This window comes from Eucalyptus grandis, chromosome 6, assembly GCF_016545825.1.
Source record: "Eucalyptus grandis isolate ANBG69807.140 chromosome 6, ASM1654582v1, whole genome shotgun sequence".
NCBI lineage: Eukaryota > Viridiplantae > Streptophyta > Magnoliopsida > Myrtales > Myrtaceae > Eucalyptus > Eucalyptus grandis.
The window spans coordinates 2,899,171-2,912,747 of record NC_052617.1 but is presented as its reverse complement, the minus strand read 5'-3'; the positions used below and the strand labels follow the sequence as shown (position 1 = coordinate 2,912,747).

The 13,577-nt window shown below is 40.9% G+C and overlaps 1 protein-coding gene across 1 annotated transcript; it reads right to left on the bottom strand.

The window, feature by feature from the left end:
* Positions 1–835: 835 nt before the first annotated feature.
* LOC120294924 lies at positions 836–3,584 on the bottom strand. The gene is made up of 2 exons (XM_039315974.1): positions 3,343–3,584; positions 836–1,451 (listed from the first exon to the last, which is right to left on the bottom strand). The coding sequence occupies exons 1-2, from the start codon at positions 3,582–3,584 to the stop codon at positions 836–838; spliced, it is 858 nt and encodes a 285-aa protein (XP_039171908.1).
* Positions 3,585–13,577: the final 9,993 nt, after the last annotated feature.

Below are 13,577 nucleotides of genomic sequence, written 5' to 3'. Positions count from 1 at the left end.
CCCGCCTAGACGGAAACACATAAATGATGCCGTACGAGAAGAAATAGAAAGTGGACGTTCCTGCGGCTCAGTGAATATCATGAAAACACGTACGATCCCACCCATGCTGAATCCGGTAATGAAGCGGACGGGGCAATAGGTCTAGTAATCCGGAGGGTCGCCAAGCAACAAAGGTGGTGTTCAACATACAACCACCTTGAGAGAGCCTTTTCTTCTCAAGAATGAGTCCGAGGGACGGCCAAATGTTCCGGCTCCTGCGACATATGGCTTAAGAAGCCATTAGACTACGAATTCAATCCTAAAAAAAATTAGCATTTCGTTAAGCAGATAGATAACAAGTTTATGCGTAGACGTTTGTAATTGCTTTTGTTTATAATGCATTCTCCTTCAGTTTCTTGCATGAGGAGGAAATCCAATTAACCAAATCTAAATTGAACTATTTGCTTATCATTTTGCTTCCATTTATCGTTTGACGCTTGAGTCAAGTCAAGATTAGACGATTGCTTTTGGGAAAAGGATGATGAAAAGAAAGAGACTGATTGAGTTCAATGCTTTTCCATCAACTAGCCCAAGCTGAAAATTAAACTGCATCTGTGAGGTTGAAAAGTATTTTCTATGAAGCTTAACCACAGCCAGTCATACATTCGATAAGGATAATTTAATTTAAGTTGTTGGTTTTTTTTTTTTTGGTCGGAAAATAGACGATATTACTCATTAAGTAGGAAAAGAGTACAACCCGCTAGCAGGCTTCATTACAAATAAGATCTAACAAAGATGGAGGAGGTGACAAGGCCCAATTTGGAGAGAGGGAACCTCGACCGTGGGCTTTTGCAGCTCAGTCGGCTAGGGCATTTGCCGATCTTCTGCAGTGCTGCACTTTCATATTGGAAAAAGAGGGCAAAATCGCTTCGCACTCTGAAAGAAGGGCACGGCATTCCCACGGTGGAAGGCGCTCGTGATTAATTGCTTCAACCAGAATGATGCAGTCGGTTTCAATGATCAGGTCAGAATGATGCTTTCCTTGTTGAAGAAGATCTTTTAGAGTATATAACAAAGCTTGAATCTCCGTTGCAAGTGCAGAGGTTGCTGGAACGCTTTTGGTAAAGCCTCTGAGCAGACTGCCCTTATGATCCCGAATGATGCTGGAGATCACACCCAAATTTTCTGCAATAGGAAAGGCACCATCTATATTCACTTTGATCATGCCCTGCACCGGTGGGAGCCAGGTAGTATTAGGGTTCGGCGATTTTTTGCCCGTCTTCGGTTGCTGCTGCAAATGCGGATTCTGAACTGTTATATGCAGGTGGGCGAGAGCCAGAGCGGAATCAACAAGCTGGTCTGGCTGCGTGAAGTGATGGCGGAAGATAACATGATTTCTGGCCTTCCAGATCTGCCATAAAAGAGCTGCTATGGTCTCAAAATCCGGTACGTTACCTAGCTGTTGTGATATTCTGCAAGCCAAGCATCGATACGATGAGTTGCATAATCTGTTACATTAACTTGTACAATAGGATGGCTCCAAATCTGTTGTGTCCAAGGGCATTGCAAAAATAAATGTTCTACTGTTTCGGGGGAACGAGTAGAACAGAGAATACAAAAAGGATCATTGGTGATTCGGCAACGGAACAGATTAAACTTGGTAGGAATCGCATTTTGACTGATAAACCAGAGAAAGATGCGGATTTTAGGAGCTGTCTTAGTTTTCCAAATTTGCTTCCAAAGATAACTGGGTGTGATATAAGATGAGGACGGGCGAGAAACGATATGTTTAGCCTTTGATTTCTGTATGATATGATAAGCACTCTTCATTGTATATTGTCCATCAACAGTTGCTGTCCATACAAGTCTGTCTTCAGTAGATGCTGGCCACAATTTAATTTCCAGAATTTCTTTAACAATAGGCTCGTCAAATATATGGTTGAGAAGCTGGATGTTCCATGCATTTTGTTCTATATTGATGAAACCTGCAATTGTTCTCGGTTCCTCTCTGTTAGAAGGTCCACAAAGGATTCCCATAGGTAGCCATTTATCTTGTCTAACATTAATGTTCTGGCCATTTCCGACTGACCAACACAACTTAGGAAGAATTGAATCGCGACCCATTAGAAGACTTCGCCAGCCCCAAGAGGGTCGGGATCCCTGTTCAGCATGCCAAAAATCTGTAGATGGAAAATATAGGGCTTTGAAAAGTTTGCACCACAAAGATAAAGGATGTTGAAACATTCTCCAGGCCTGCCTTCCCAGAAGGGCTTTATTGAAAGATAATAAGTCTCGAAAACCCAACCCCCCTGTACTTTTCCTCTCTTTTAGAATATCCCAGGACTTCCAGTGAATTCCAGCTTTATTACTAGTGTGTTGCCACCAAAACTTGGCTATTTTATGTTCAACAAACTTACATATAGAGATAGGAATCTTAAATATGGACATCGCATACTGAGGTATAGCTTGAATCACAGATTTCAACAGAACCTCCTTCCCTCCTTTGGAAATCAATTGTTCTTTCCACCTCGCCAATTTAGCATTCACTCGTGTATGAATCCAAGCAAACATATCTCTCTTTGAGGATCCCTACCCGAGGGAATGCCTAGATACTTTCCGGTTTTATCAAGGATTGGAACTCTTAGTTCTCTGGCCATATTTAACTTGAGAGACGTAGGACAGTTTTTGCTAACAAACAGACCTGATTTATTTTGATTTATCTCCTGTCCTGTTGCAATACAGTACTCATTTAAAATGCTAGCCAAGTTTTGACATTCCTGAGTTTTACCATCTAGAAAAAAGATCGCATCATCAGCAAAGAATAGATGGGATAAAACAGGACACCACCTGTTAAGTTTCAGTCCTCGTAGATGATCCATAGTAATAGCTTGCTGGATAAGAGTGGATAGCATGTTAGCCACGAGTATAAATAAGTAGGGTGAAAGAGGATCTCCCTGCCTAATTCCCCTGGTTGGTTTAAAGTAAGGTAGATCTTCGCCGTTGAGCTTGACACTAAGAGAGGTAGTTTTAACACATTGCATGAACCATAACACCCATCGATCATGAAAACCAATCTGGCGCAAATAGTCTTCCAAGAAGTCCCACTCAACCCTATCATAGGCTTTCTGCATATCCAGTTTTAGGAGCGCCTGAAATTTCTTCTTCTTTCTCGTCGAATTCTAAATTGATGTAAGACCTCTTGAACTATCATAATGTTGTCCTGTATTTGTCCGCTCGACACAAAAAGCACTCTGTTCTGTGGCAATCAAATCTGGTAGACAGCACTTTAAACGATTTGCTAGGACTTTGGAAATAATCTTGTATAGAAAATTACATAAACTGATGGGGCGAAATTGATCTAACCTCTCTGGATTCGGTACTTTAGGAATCAGACATATAGAAGTTCTGTTAATATCTGCAGGCAACACACCAGTAATGAAAAAATTCTGCACTGTAGTAAAAACATCATCCTGTATTATGTCCCAATGACTATGATAAAAGAGGCCATTAAAACCGTCAAGTCCTGGAACTTTGGTTGCTCCCAATTGGAAAGTAGCTAGCTGGACTTCCTCTCTTGTTACTTCAGCAAGTAAATGATTGTTCATTACATCTGTCACTATCTTTGGACATTTCATTAAAGTAGGGCCATAGTCTCGATGACCAGCAGTAGAATAAAGGTTCTGAAAAAAACAATTTGTCATGCGCCTCACCTGACCAGGTTCCCGAATCCAATCCTCGTTTACATCTTTGAGCATGCTGATTCTGTTTCTCTTCCGTCGTTGAATTGTAGTAGCATGAAAAAATTTTGTATTTCTATCCCCCCCCCCCTCAACCAGTTGATGCGAGATCACATTGCCCAGTAGTGTTCTTCCTATAACCATATTTTCTGAATCTGTTCCTTCAGCGATTTAACCTGAGTGTTATTATAATTGCAAGCAGGTTGATTAATATGATATCGGAGTTGCTGCTTTAAAAGATCTAATTGGTGATAACCAGCAGTAAACTTCATTCTACTCCACTTAGCCAAAGCTGTAGTTGTCATCTGCAATTTTTTGGAGATGCTGAAGGGGTGACGTAAGGTTGATGACCATGCTTCTGAGACCACCCGTTGGCATTCATCATCTTGAAGCCAAAAAGATTCAAAGGTGAACCGCGTCTTCCTCCTTTTTAATTTTACTTCAGTAGTTAAGAGTAGTGGACAATGATCAGAGCCTATAGCAGGTAAAGCGTAAACTTCAGCTTCCGGATAGGTTAATCGCCATTCCATTGTGCACACAGCTCTATCTATTCGCTCCTTTACAGCTTCCTCACCACTTTGATTGTTCACCCAAGTGTAGGCACAGCCCTTGTTGTCAAGATCCATCAAAGCGCAGTCATTTAATAAATCTCTAAAGGATTGTAACCGATGTTGCTGAGGTAAGCGTTTTCCCACCTTCTCCCAGTGATTCAAAATTTCATTAAAGTCCCCGATACACACCCAAGGTAGGGTATGTAGATGACTAAGATGACGCAAAGTAGTCCATAGATGTTGTCGCTGATTAAATACTGCTGGAGCATGCAGAAAAGTAATACCCATAGTTGTCCTTTTCAAAACATCTGAACATATAGTATCAATATGATGAGGATCATGAGAGTGGATAGTAAGATTAACCTGTTCTTTCCAAAAAATAACCAAGCCACCAGCCAAACCTTGGGGATTTATCACAAAACTATTTTGATATTGCAGTCTTCGTTGTAATCTCTTGATAACTGGTTCCTGGTTTTTTGTTTCCATCAAAAAGATAATATCAGGCCGATCATGGACCACTAGGTCCTTTAACGCTTGAATTGTCAGGGGGTTGCCCAGCCCCTGACAATTCCAACTTATAATTTTCATTGTGCTGGCGGTGGCTGTTTTGGGCAAGCCACCACAGCCCTTGTGTCTACCCCTTCAGCTGCAAATATAGGGGCATCCATAAGGAGTGAATCATCCAGAGGTAGAGGAATAAAAGAAGGAGTCGCATATGGATTGTAACGCTTTGTTTTTTTAGGAGGACTAGCCTTAACCACCATTGTAGGGCTTTTTAACTTCTTGATGTTCATCACAAGTGCTTTCAGAATAGGTTCTGCCATAGAAGAAATATGCAGGGTAGGCAATGGATTACTCTGAGGGTTCTGTGTGGTATTAATCTCCACAGATGGAGGTTGCTCCTTGGTGCATGAAGGTGCTGCAGGAAGTAATAAAGGTGATTGATGTGGAGTTTCTGGTATAATTTCTTCAACTTCATTTTGTGTTGCATAATGTCCCAAGATACCACAAGAGTAGCAATAGGAAGATAATCGCTCATATTTGAAATCAATCCATATATTATGTCCCTCCACTCTGAGTAGCTTACCAGATTTCAACGGTTCTTGAAGATTAATATTCACTCGTACCCGCCCTGTTTTAACAAATGAACTCTCTTTATTTGCTAGGCACACTTCCTGAACCTGACCAATGTGTCGAGCCGCCTTGGTGAACATTCTCTTGGTGCATCTTTCCAGAGGGAGTCCAAAGATTTGCACCCAGAATTCACATGTGGTGAAATCATAGCAATGAAGAGGCGTGTTTGGCAACCACGGTTTTAGTATCAGGAGGTGGTGCCCAAACAGCCAATGGCCACTATGTAAGATCCTTTGCCGTTCAGTTTCAGAATTGAATGTAAAAACATACAAACCTTCTTCGGGTTGGGAAATTTGCACATGTTCATTACGCCATACACGTTTTAACGTACTCTGTAAAGCTTGAAAATTAACTGATGAGTCAGACAGAATTTTACCCACTAACGTTGCTTTACATTCTTGCATCTTTTCCGGAGGTATTTCATCATCCCAGACGTCCACGTCTTCTTCAGACCAGAGTCGGCCAAGTCGGTGGCATAAGGCAGCAAGGTGAACATCTTCCAGAGGTTGGGATGTATTCATAACTGGAAACTGTCTGATAATGGCAATCAAGTCGACATGCAAGCTCCGATAAGAAATACAGAAGAAAAACCCAGTAACTGGACTACCGGGGAAAGCGCGAAGATGAGAACCATCATCGACTGAGAGAGGATGGAAATTCGGAGTGAAAATTTAAGAACACTGGACTGAGAAGAGGAGAAATGTGAAGAAGGGTTTAGCCGAGATGAAAGTCGATCAATTCAGAAGAACCCAGAAAAGTACAGAAAAACTCTACATGTCGAGAGAGAGGACTCTACATGACGAGAGAGGATTATATTTAAGTTGTTGGTTAAATATCCACAAAGTTCCTAAAGAATCATGACAAGGCCCATTCGGAGGACCTCTCAATTTCCCTTATGCATACATCATATACGTCTATCATTGGTTTGATTTCTGCTAAGTGCCTGAGGTGCTGGTGCTAGTCCTCGAACTACGGTCACCGAATCCGGGCCGTGACAATTTTGTAGGTAAATTACATCTCCGCTTTGTGCCTAAAGGGGCACTTCGTCAATGCGTTCTCTCTCATCCCCACACACACTTTCATTTGCGATAAATGTAAAATCCAATCAACACTGACGTTTATATCACCAGCTGTCCTAACGTATAGGACTCTAAGGACGTAAAGAAGGACGTCGCAAACATAACCCGAGAAGAAAGTTAAAAAGGGTGTTCCGCGACAAGATGCCCTCGGTTCTACTTATAAGGATTTATTCACATCAGAAAAGAAAAAAGAAAAAGAAACTCCTCGTGTCTCCTCTTGCGTCCTATCATTTCTCTTCTTAAACTTTCTTCCTCTAGAGATATTCATCATATTTCTTTGATTTTCTATATCTATTTTGATTATGCATATCTGATTTAATTGCCTTTGATAGTATAGACTCTCCATGTACTCTTTTCTATGCATCAAAATATAAGAAATTTCCTATCCTCTCTCCCAACAAGATGTTATTTCACGCGTTAGAATAATTTACCTAAATGAATAGCTCTTTGGTCTACTTTATTTCTCAGTGGCCCTTTTGACATGTATCTACATTGTTAAAACATAGAATTATTTTCATTATTTGAGTTTAATGAGATCTGAAAAAGGATAGGTCAAATTTTACTTTTCTATACTTTAGTCTGGAGCACCCAGTGATATTCAAGCTTCGTAGGTGAGGGAAGTGGAGAGGACCCAGCTCTTCCAAGTTATCACATCCATATATCTTCAACACCTCCAGGATCTCAAGTGGGCCTATGTCGCAAAAACTTGTCAACCCACTGCACAATCCTCCATCCAGTACTTGAACATTTTTTGGAAGTAGGGCGCAGCCATCCCCACTAATCTCTCCATCTACTCTTGCTACGACACTGCCGCAACTATCAATTATTATATGCCTCTTTTGATCATGCCAACGGTAATCCTCTACTAATACATTCAACGCTAGACTGTACTGTTGGGAGTTGTTCTACTCAAGAAGCCTCACGCATGCATTGAGCGTTTCCACATCTAGAACGCAGCAATAGAGTGCTTCCACCTTCTTTAATTTTGCCTCTTCCCCTGCCCCCATCTCTTGAATCGCAAGATATTGCAGGTTCACCAGCTTCCCTAGCACTCCTTCTGGTAATATCTCAATCTTTGTGCCATCTAGGTTGAGGTACGTTAGCTTTACCAGCATCTCTAAACTCTCTAGCATTTCTTCAACACCAGCACATCCTTTGAGGTCTAACTTTCTTAGGGATCCTAACTTTCCTAAATAAGGAATACGACATAAAGTTGTACACCATTGCAGTAACAATGCTTCCAAGCTCTCCAAGTGACATATGGGGTCTGGTAAGTCAATGATTCTAGTGTTGCTAAGATCTAGTACATTTAGCCCATTTAGATGCCTGAAGAAAAGATTCATGGATGAATTCCAAATCGACATTGTCACTCAACAAGAGCCTTGCAAGTTTAGGGAAATTTGGCGATATACCATATGGGATTTGTTCTATTTTGTTGTTTTGTAGAAATACTTTCTCAAGATGAACAGTCTAGTAATCTTCCCGCGGAATTTCTTTCAATCCCATGTAGGTCTCGACCATGTGAGTTGTGTTCATTACTATTTGCAATGTCATGTCTCTTATTAGGGGGTGCAAATGCTCTTCTTCTAGATCATCCCATAGACAAGCCTTTTTTATTTTATCTACTATGGTGTTACCCTAGTCGTCTTGTACTTGTCAAGTGGCAATTCCACCTAACAAAGCTTTATCTATGAAAGACTCTATCAAATCCTCTCAATGAGCCTCAGCACGATCTTTTCCAAAACAATGCATCAAGTGTAGGAAACACTGTTGCACTTGAGGATTACCCAAGTTCATGTAACTAAGTTTCAATTTCTTGATCACGTAAAGTTCCATTCTCGAGTTTTCTAATTTCTGCAATAGGTCTTTCTGTTTGTGCACTTCCTCTACTCCCCTCATATGAGTTGCAATCTCAATGATCCCAAGTGGCAAACCCACACACTTACCCATAATGGACCTTGCAATTTTTTCAACTTTTGATGGGAGTTTTCTCTGAAAGTGAAGATTCTCTAAAAATACGCTCCCAGGATCATGCTCATTTAGTCGTTCTATTGTCATTTGCTTTTGGCAAAGTATCTCATGACACACATCAAGCGATTGAGTTGTCAGTACCAACTTAAGGCCACCCTTTTTAGCTGGAATTACCAAATCCTCAACTTTGAAGCGCATCCATAAGCCATCAAATATTAACACATATTTCTTCTTCTTCTTCTTCAAATGTTTATCCAATATGCATGTCCTCCTGTTCAAGTCCTTATCCGTAGAGAGATTGTCTAATCCGACTGCATTGGCAATCTCGTCTAGTAGTTCATACATGCTGAATTTATGAGTTATAATAACCTAGAATACATCATTGAAGGTAGGATTCTTAAATGGTTTTTTATTATGGACATGCATTAAAATGGCTATCTTGCCAACTCCTCCCATGCCAATAATAAAAATCTCATCCTCCATCACATAGTCACAAATCCTTTTTATTTGATTCTCACTTTCATCGCCTATTAGCTTTGATGTTTCCAAGGGTGAGCTTTTCCTACATCCTGCAGCACATGTCGTCGACCCTCTTTGGAAGCGATTGGGAGCTAGAATGTCTTCAACTTCTTTGCTCAAGTCATCTACTTGCTCTACCTGCTGCGGAGAAAGAGACCTACCTTCTCGGAATGATTGCACCATGCTCCAGTATTCCCCTTTTATCCTGTTCGCTTTCCTGCGCCGTGTTTTCAACTTATCCACGTCAGCTTCTCGGCTGCTTAGTTCTTGCCGCTTTCCTTTCAGAGTCGACATATTCTCGTCTAACAAACCCACGGGTACTTAATTAGTTATCCATGAGTGCATTATCTGCCCTTGCATCTAATTTCCACGAGTGCATCATAAAGCTAAATGAACATTTATGAAAAGAAGAAATAAGCAATTATGTCGAAATGAAAATTTGATAGAGAATTAAGTGTGTAAATAAAGGATCATGGATTTTTCCCCAGGGTGGTTTGTACGAGAGCACTTGCCTTCTTGTTGGGGGCACGGCCTCTTAATGGGTTAATCAGTGTGCATGGCGGAGAAGCGGTCTTCAAGGTACAAAAAATGGTCTGGTCTAGACTAAAAAGAAAGGCTGCGGGCCTATCTGACTTAGTGTTAGCTAGCTTTGCCACATTGGGTTTCTACTTTGGATTTTGGGTCTGTTGGGTTTAATTACTTAAGGTTTGGGTTGAGCCTTTCGGCTCTTTGGGTTTCTATGGAATGGGTTGAACTGACATTTAGATCCGTATGGAAAGTGGTTCTCCTTATACACATTAATATATAATATGAAAATTAAAATATGTATTTTAGCATAAATTACTCATTAAATTGTATCATATTTTATATGAATCTTCCTCTTCTGGAATTTTTAGTTCCTGTTATCTCTTAATGTATATCATAAGGACACGATGATGATTAAAAATCCATAAAGGCCGCTGACAAATGCAACATTATAATATTGAGAGAAAATAATAAATATTTTACAAAGAAATAAACATATCGTTTATAGGAATAGTTACAAAACATGTTAGGATTTTAGATAATTTCTAATTTGTAACATTAAAACTCATTAAAATTAACGATCATTCATTGGACAAAATTCAAGGTATTGAATGAGGCAAGCACAAATCTTAGTTGAAAAAAAAAATAAGTAAAGAGTGCACAAACTTATTATTATTTCCTAGTATAGATACTAGCATTCATGTACCTATTATTTTAAAAAGTTCGAGCCTTACAATATTAGGCAAATTCAAATCAACCCCATAAGCTAAGAGTACAACTAATAAAGTAAAAGCCACTGTAAATGACCCTAAATTGTACCTTGAGATTAAAATTGAAAAGAGAAGATTCACATGATTTCCGCATCTAAAGTACAACGACTAATGCCACAACTGGCCTATTAAAAAAGAGCTATACTTGCTTTCAAATTGATCTTTGATTGGTGGGTGACCCATTCGAATGACATAACTAATTGCACGAAAAAAGAATAGACCGCATATGATTGATGGGTTGGAGGCAAGGATTGACAATCTTTCGTCCCGCTATTGTATCTTCGGTACTGTCCCAACAAATTCAATCATGCTTATTTAGAAATGTTAACACTAAAATAATCAAACTTAAGATGATAGAAATACAGTAGGGGATTCAAGATTCCAATTCGACGGTAAGGTCGTTGAAGGTATTGTTAGTCAAAGTATCATATCAATGACATTTGACTGTGTAACTCATTGATTAAATGATGAATTGGAGGTAAGAATGAATCGTTCCAAAGAGAACGTACGTTGTCAATAAAAATATTTATCTTGGCAGGTGGTATATCATGTGGATATCTATTTAATAAATGTGGTATCATTCTTAGATCGATGTGCTTGTGTGTCATTTGGATAACACGGGTTGAAGTTAGATTTTCCATCATGAAGTTCACAAGTGACCCTGCCACATGGCTCGGGAGACCTTCATTAGCCACTTTTACAGCAGATATTGGTAGATGTTCCAAGACTATTTTGTGTTTTCTATTAGTATTAGAAATCTGAGCGTCCTGTATATCCCTATTGTGACATCCCGATTTTCCAATTCTATTTTCAATAATTTGAGACGGGCATTTTGTTGGCACGCATATAGTTCTTTTCCTTGAGTCGGCCACTCATGTGAAAACTAGTCTATCGGGTGAAGTCATTAAGAAATTCTAATGCATCAGACTCGAGAATTTGGCTAGGAAGCGACCTTTCGACCGAGCTAATCTGCAAGGGTCATTACGGCACAAATAAAAATCGATTAGAGACTGGAGATAGGTCGACTCGATAGAGGCATGTGATCGAGTGTGGGTGATTCCACCGGATCGCATAATCCTTGTCGATTGACACTGGACCGACTTTTCTATCGATTGGGTACCATGTGTTCGTATTTGAAACCTTGAGATTACCCCGACAACCGAAAGTCGCCAATGTTTCAAAGATGTACATTGTGGCTTGAGATGATCAACCACAGGTCAAATGCATGAAAATTTCTAAAAGCTACCCGGTAGGTTGGGCCGCGTTAGTATCGTGCCAAAGGGAAATTAATCGTGGAATTGAGATCGAATTCAGAAATTGGAAGTCTGGCGTGTCACAAATCATTTTATGAATATTAACTCATCTTTGGAAGATTTTTCATGCAATCGAGTTCTTTGGCAAATTAAATCCGAGAATGATTATTTTAGCTCGAGAAATTAGTAGGCCGATTTTGGTCGCGCTTTTGGGACTTAAGTTGATTATATAGACAAGTGAAGATGTGAATTGAAGCGTGGTGACATTGAATTAATTTTATGGGCTTTAATTTAATTCAATTAGAAGAGAATCAAGTGAAATTGAAAAAGTTATTGTACAAAGAATTGGACCCCGGCGGAAATTGCAAGTGAACTCATTGGAATAAGGTTGTGGGAGATGGTGGAGTATGACATCATCAAGTGATGTCATGGTGGGCCATTTGTTGGATTAAAGAAAAGGGCCCCTCCTTCTTCTCTCCTTGTCTCTCCTTCCTCTCTCCCTTCTGTTGGTTTCTCCTCGATCTTCTTTGTGCGAAAGACCAGAAAATTTGCAGAGGAAGAAGCTGAATCAGTCCTTCGCCGTCCGCCTCCTTCGCCGTTCGTCGCTTGCCGCCGGTGCCGTCGTTGTCGCCGCCGTTCGCACGTGCAGCCGTGCGTCCGCTCGCCGTTGCCCTCTCTCCTCCATCTCGGGTTCTTGCTCGAAGACCCATCAGATCTGAGCTTGTCGAAGAAGTTGCAACCATGGCCGTCGCTCATCGCCCGTTCGCCGGAGCTCGCCGTCGCTGCCCGTCCGCGCTTGGCGACGCCCAACCGCCTCCGTCTGCCCCTGTTCACGCATTCCAGAGCTGCTGAAGCTCGTCCCCGCCGCCGTGAGGCCTCGCCTGGCCGCCGCCTCGCCCGTCCAAGCCACCATCGAGCTGCCGCCCCGATCCTCCGCCCATTCCGGCGCCGGATCCGCCTCCTCCAACCCCAAAGCAGCAGTTGTAGAAAATGGGTATGGCAGCCCCTTCGTGGGCCGTTTTGGCCGCCTTCCCGAGCCCGGATGCTCGGCCCGCCTTGAGGATAGTTGATCCTCGCGTCGTCCTTGTCGTTTTGGTCCACTCAGCTCGCTAATCCAATGAGTTTAGCTCACTAAACTTTGATTACACAGTTAATTATGCTTAAGTGTGCTTAGTCTAAGTTAAGCAAGTTTATGTGGATATTTTAGTTTATTTAATTGTGATTTGGATTAAAAGGTTTGTTTAATTTAAATTGTGTTTAATTAAAGGATAAGATAGTTTATTTAATAATAAATCTTGATGGGACATAATAGGGTTTTAGTTTTGAATTATTTAATTGTTTCGAAATTTTGGAAATTATAATATTATATTATATTCCGAAATTATTAAAATATTATTATTTATTAAAAAATGGAAATTTTATTTTTGACCCCGGTTGCTCGAATTTTGTGCCGATCGCTGTTGTGTATTCGGATTTTGAAATTGATGGTCGGATATTATAAATTAAGTGTGGATTGTGAAAAATATGGATATTATTATTTAATTAATTTTCGGAATAAATTTAATTATTTATTAAAATTCGAAAATTTCGTGGGGACCTTATACTCTCAGAATTCCGTGCCGATCACCTGTGTATTTAGAATTTGAATTTGATGATTAATTGTGGCAAATTGAGTGTGATTGTGATAATAGGGATTCTTTTATAAAGTCCCAAGTGTTGATATTTATGGGAGTGGGGCCGTGATATGCCACCTATTAGAGGTCGTGCCCAGTGGGGCCGTGATATGCCACCTATTAGAGGTCGCGCCCAGTAGGGCCGTGATATGCCACCTGATAAAGGTCGCGCCCAGTGGGGCCGTGATATGCCACCTGATAAAGGTCGCGCCCAGTGGGGCCGTGATATGCCACCTATTAGAGGTCGCGCCCAGTGAGGCCGTGAATTGCCACCTGATAGAGGTCGCCCCCAATGGGGCCGTGATATGCCACCTATTAGAGGTCACGCCCAGCCGGGCCGTAATCTACCACCTTTTAAAGGTCGTGCCGAGTGGGGCCGTGACTCG

What these genes read in the sequence shown, in the direction of transcription:
- LOC120294924 (XM_039315974.1), bottom strand. Translation starts at nt 3,584, where the DNA reads ATGAACAATCATTTACTTGCTGAAGTAACAAGAGAGGAAGTCCAGCTA. An exon ending in AAAGTACCGAATCCAGAGAG is followed by an intron (nt 1,452 to 3,342) that starts GTTAGATCAATT and finishes CTTGGCTTGCAG; the next exon opens with AATATCACAACAGCTAGGTA.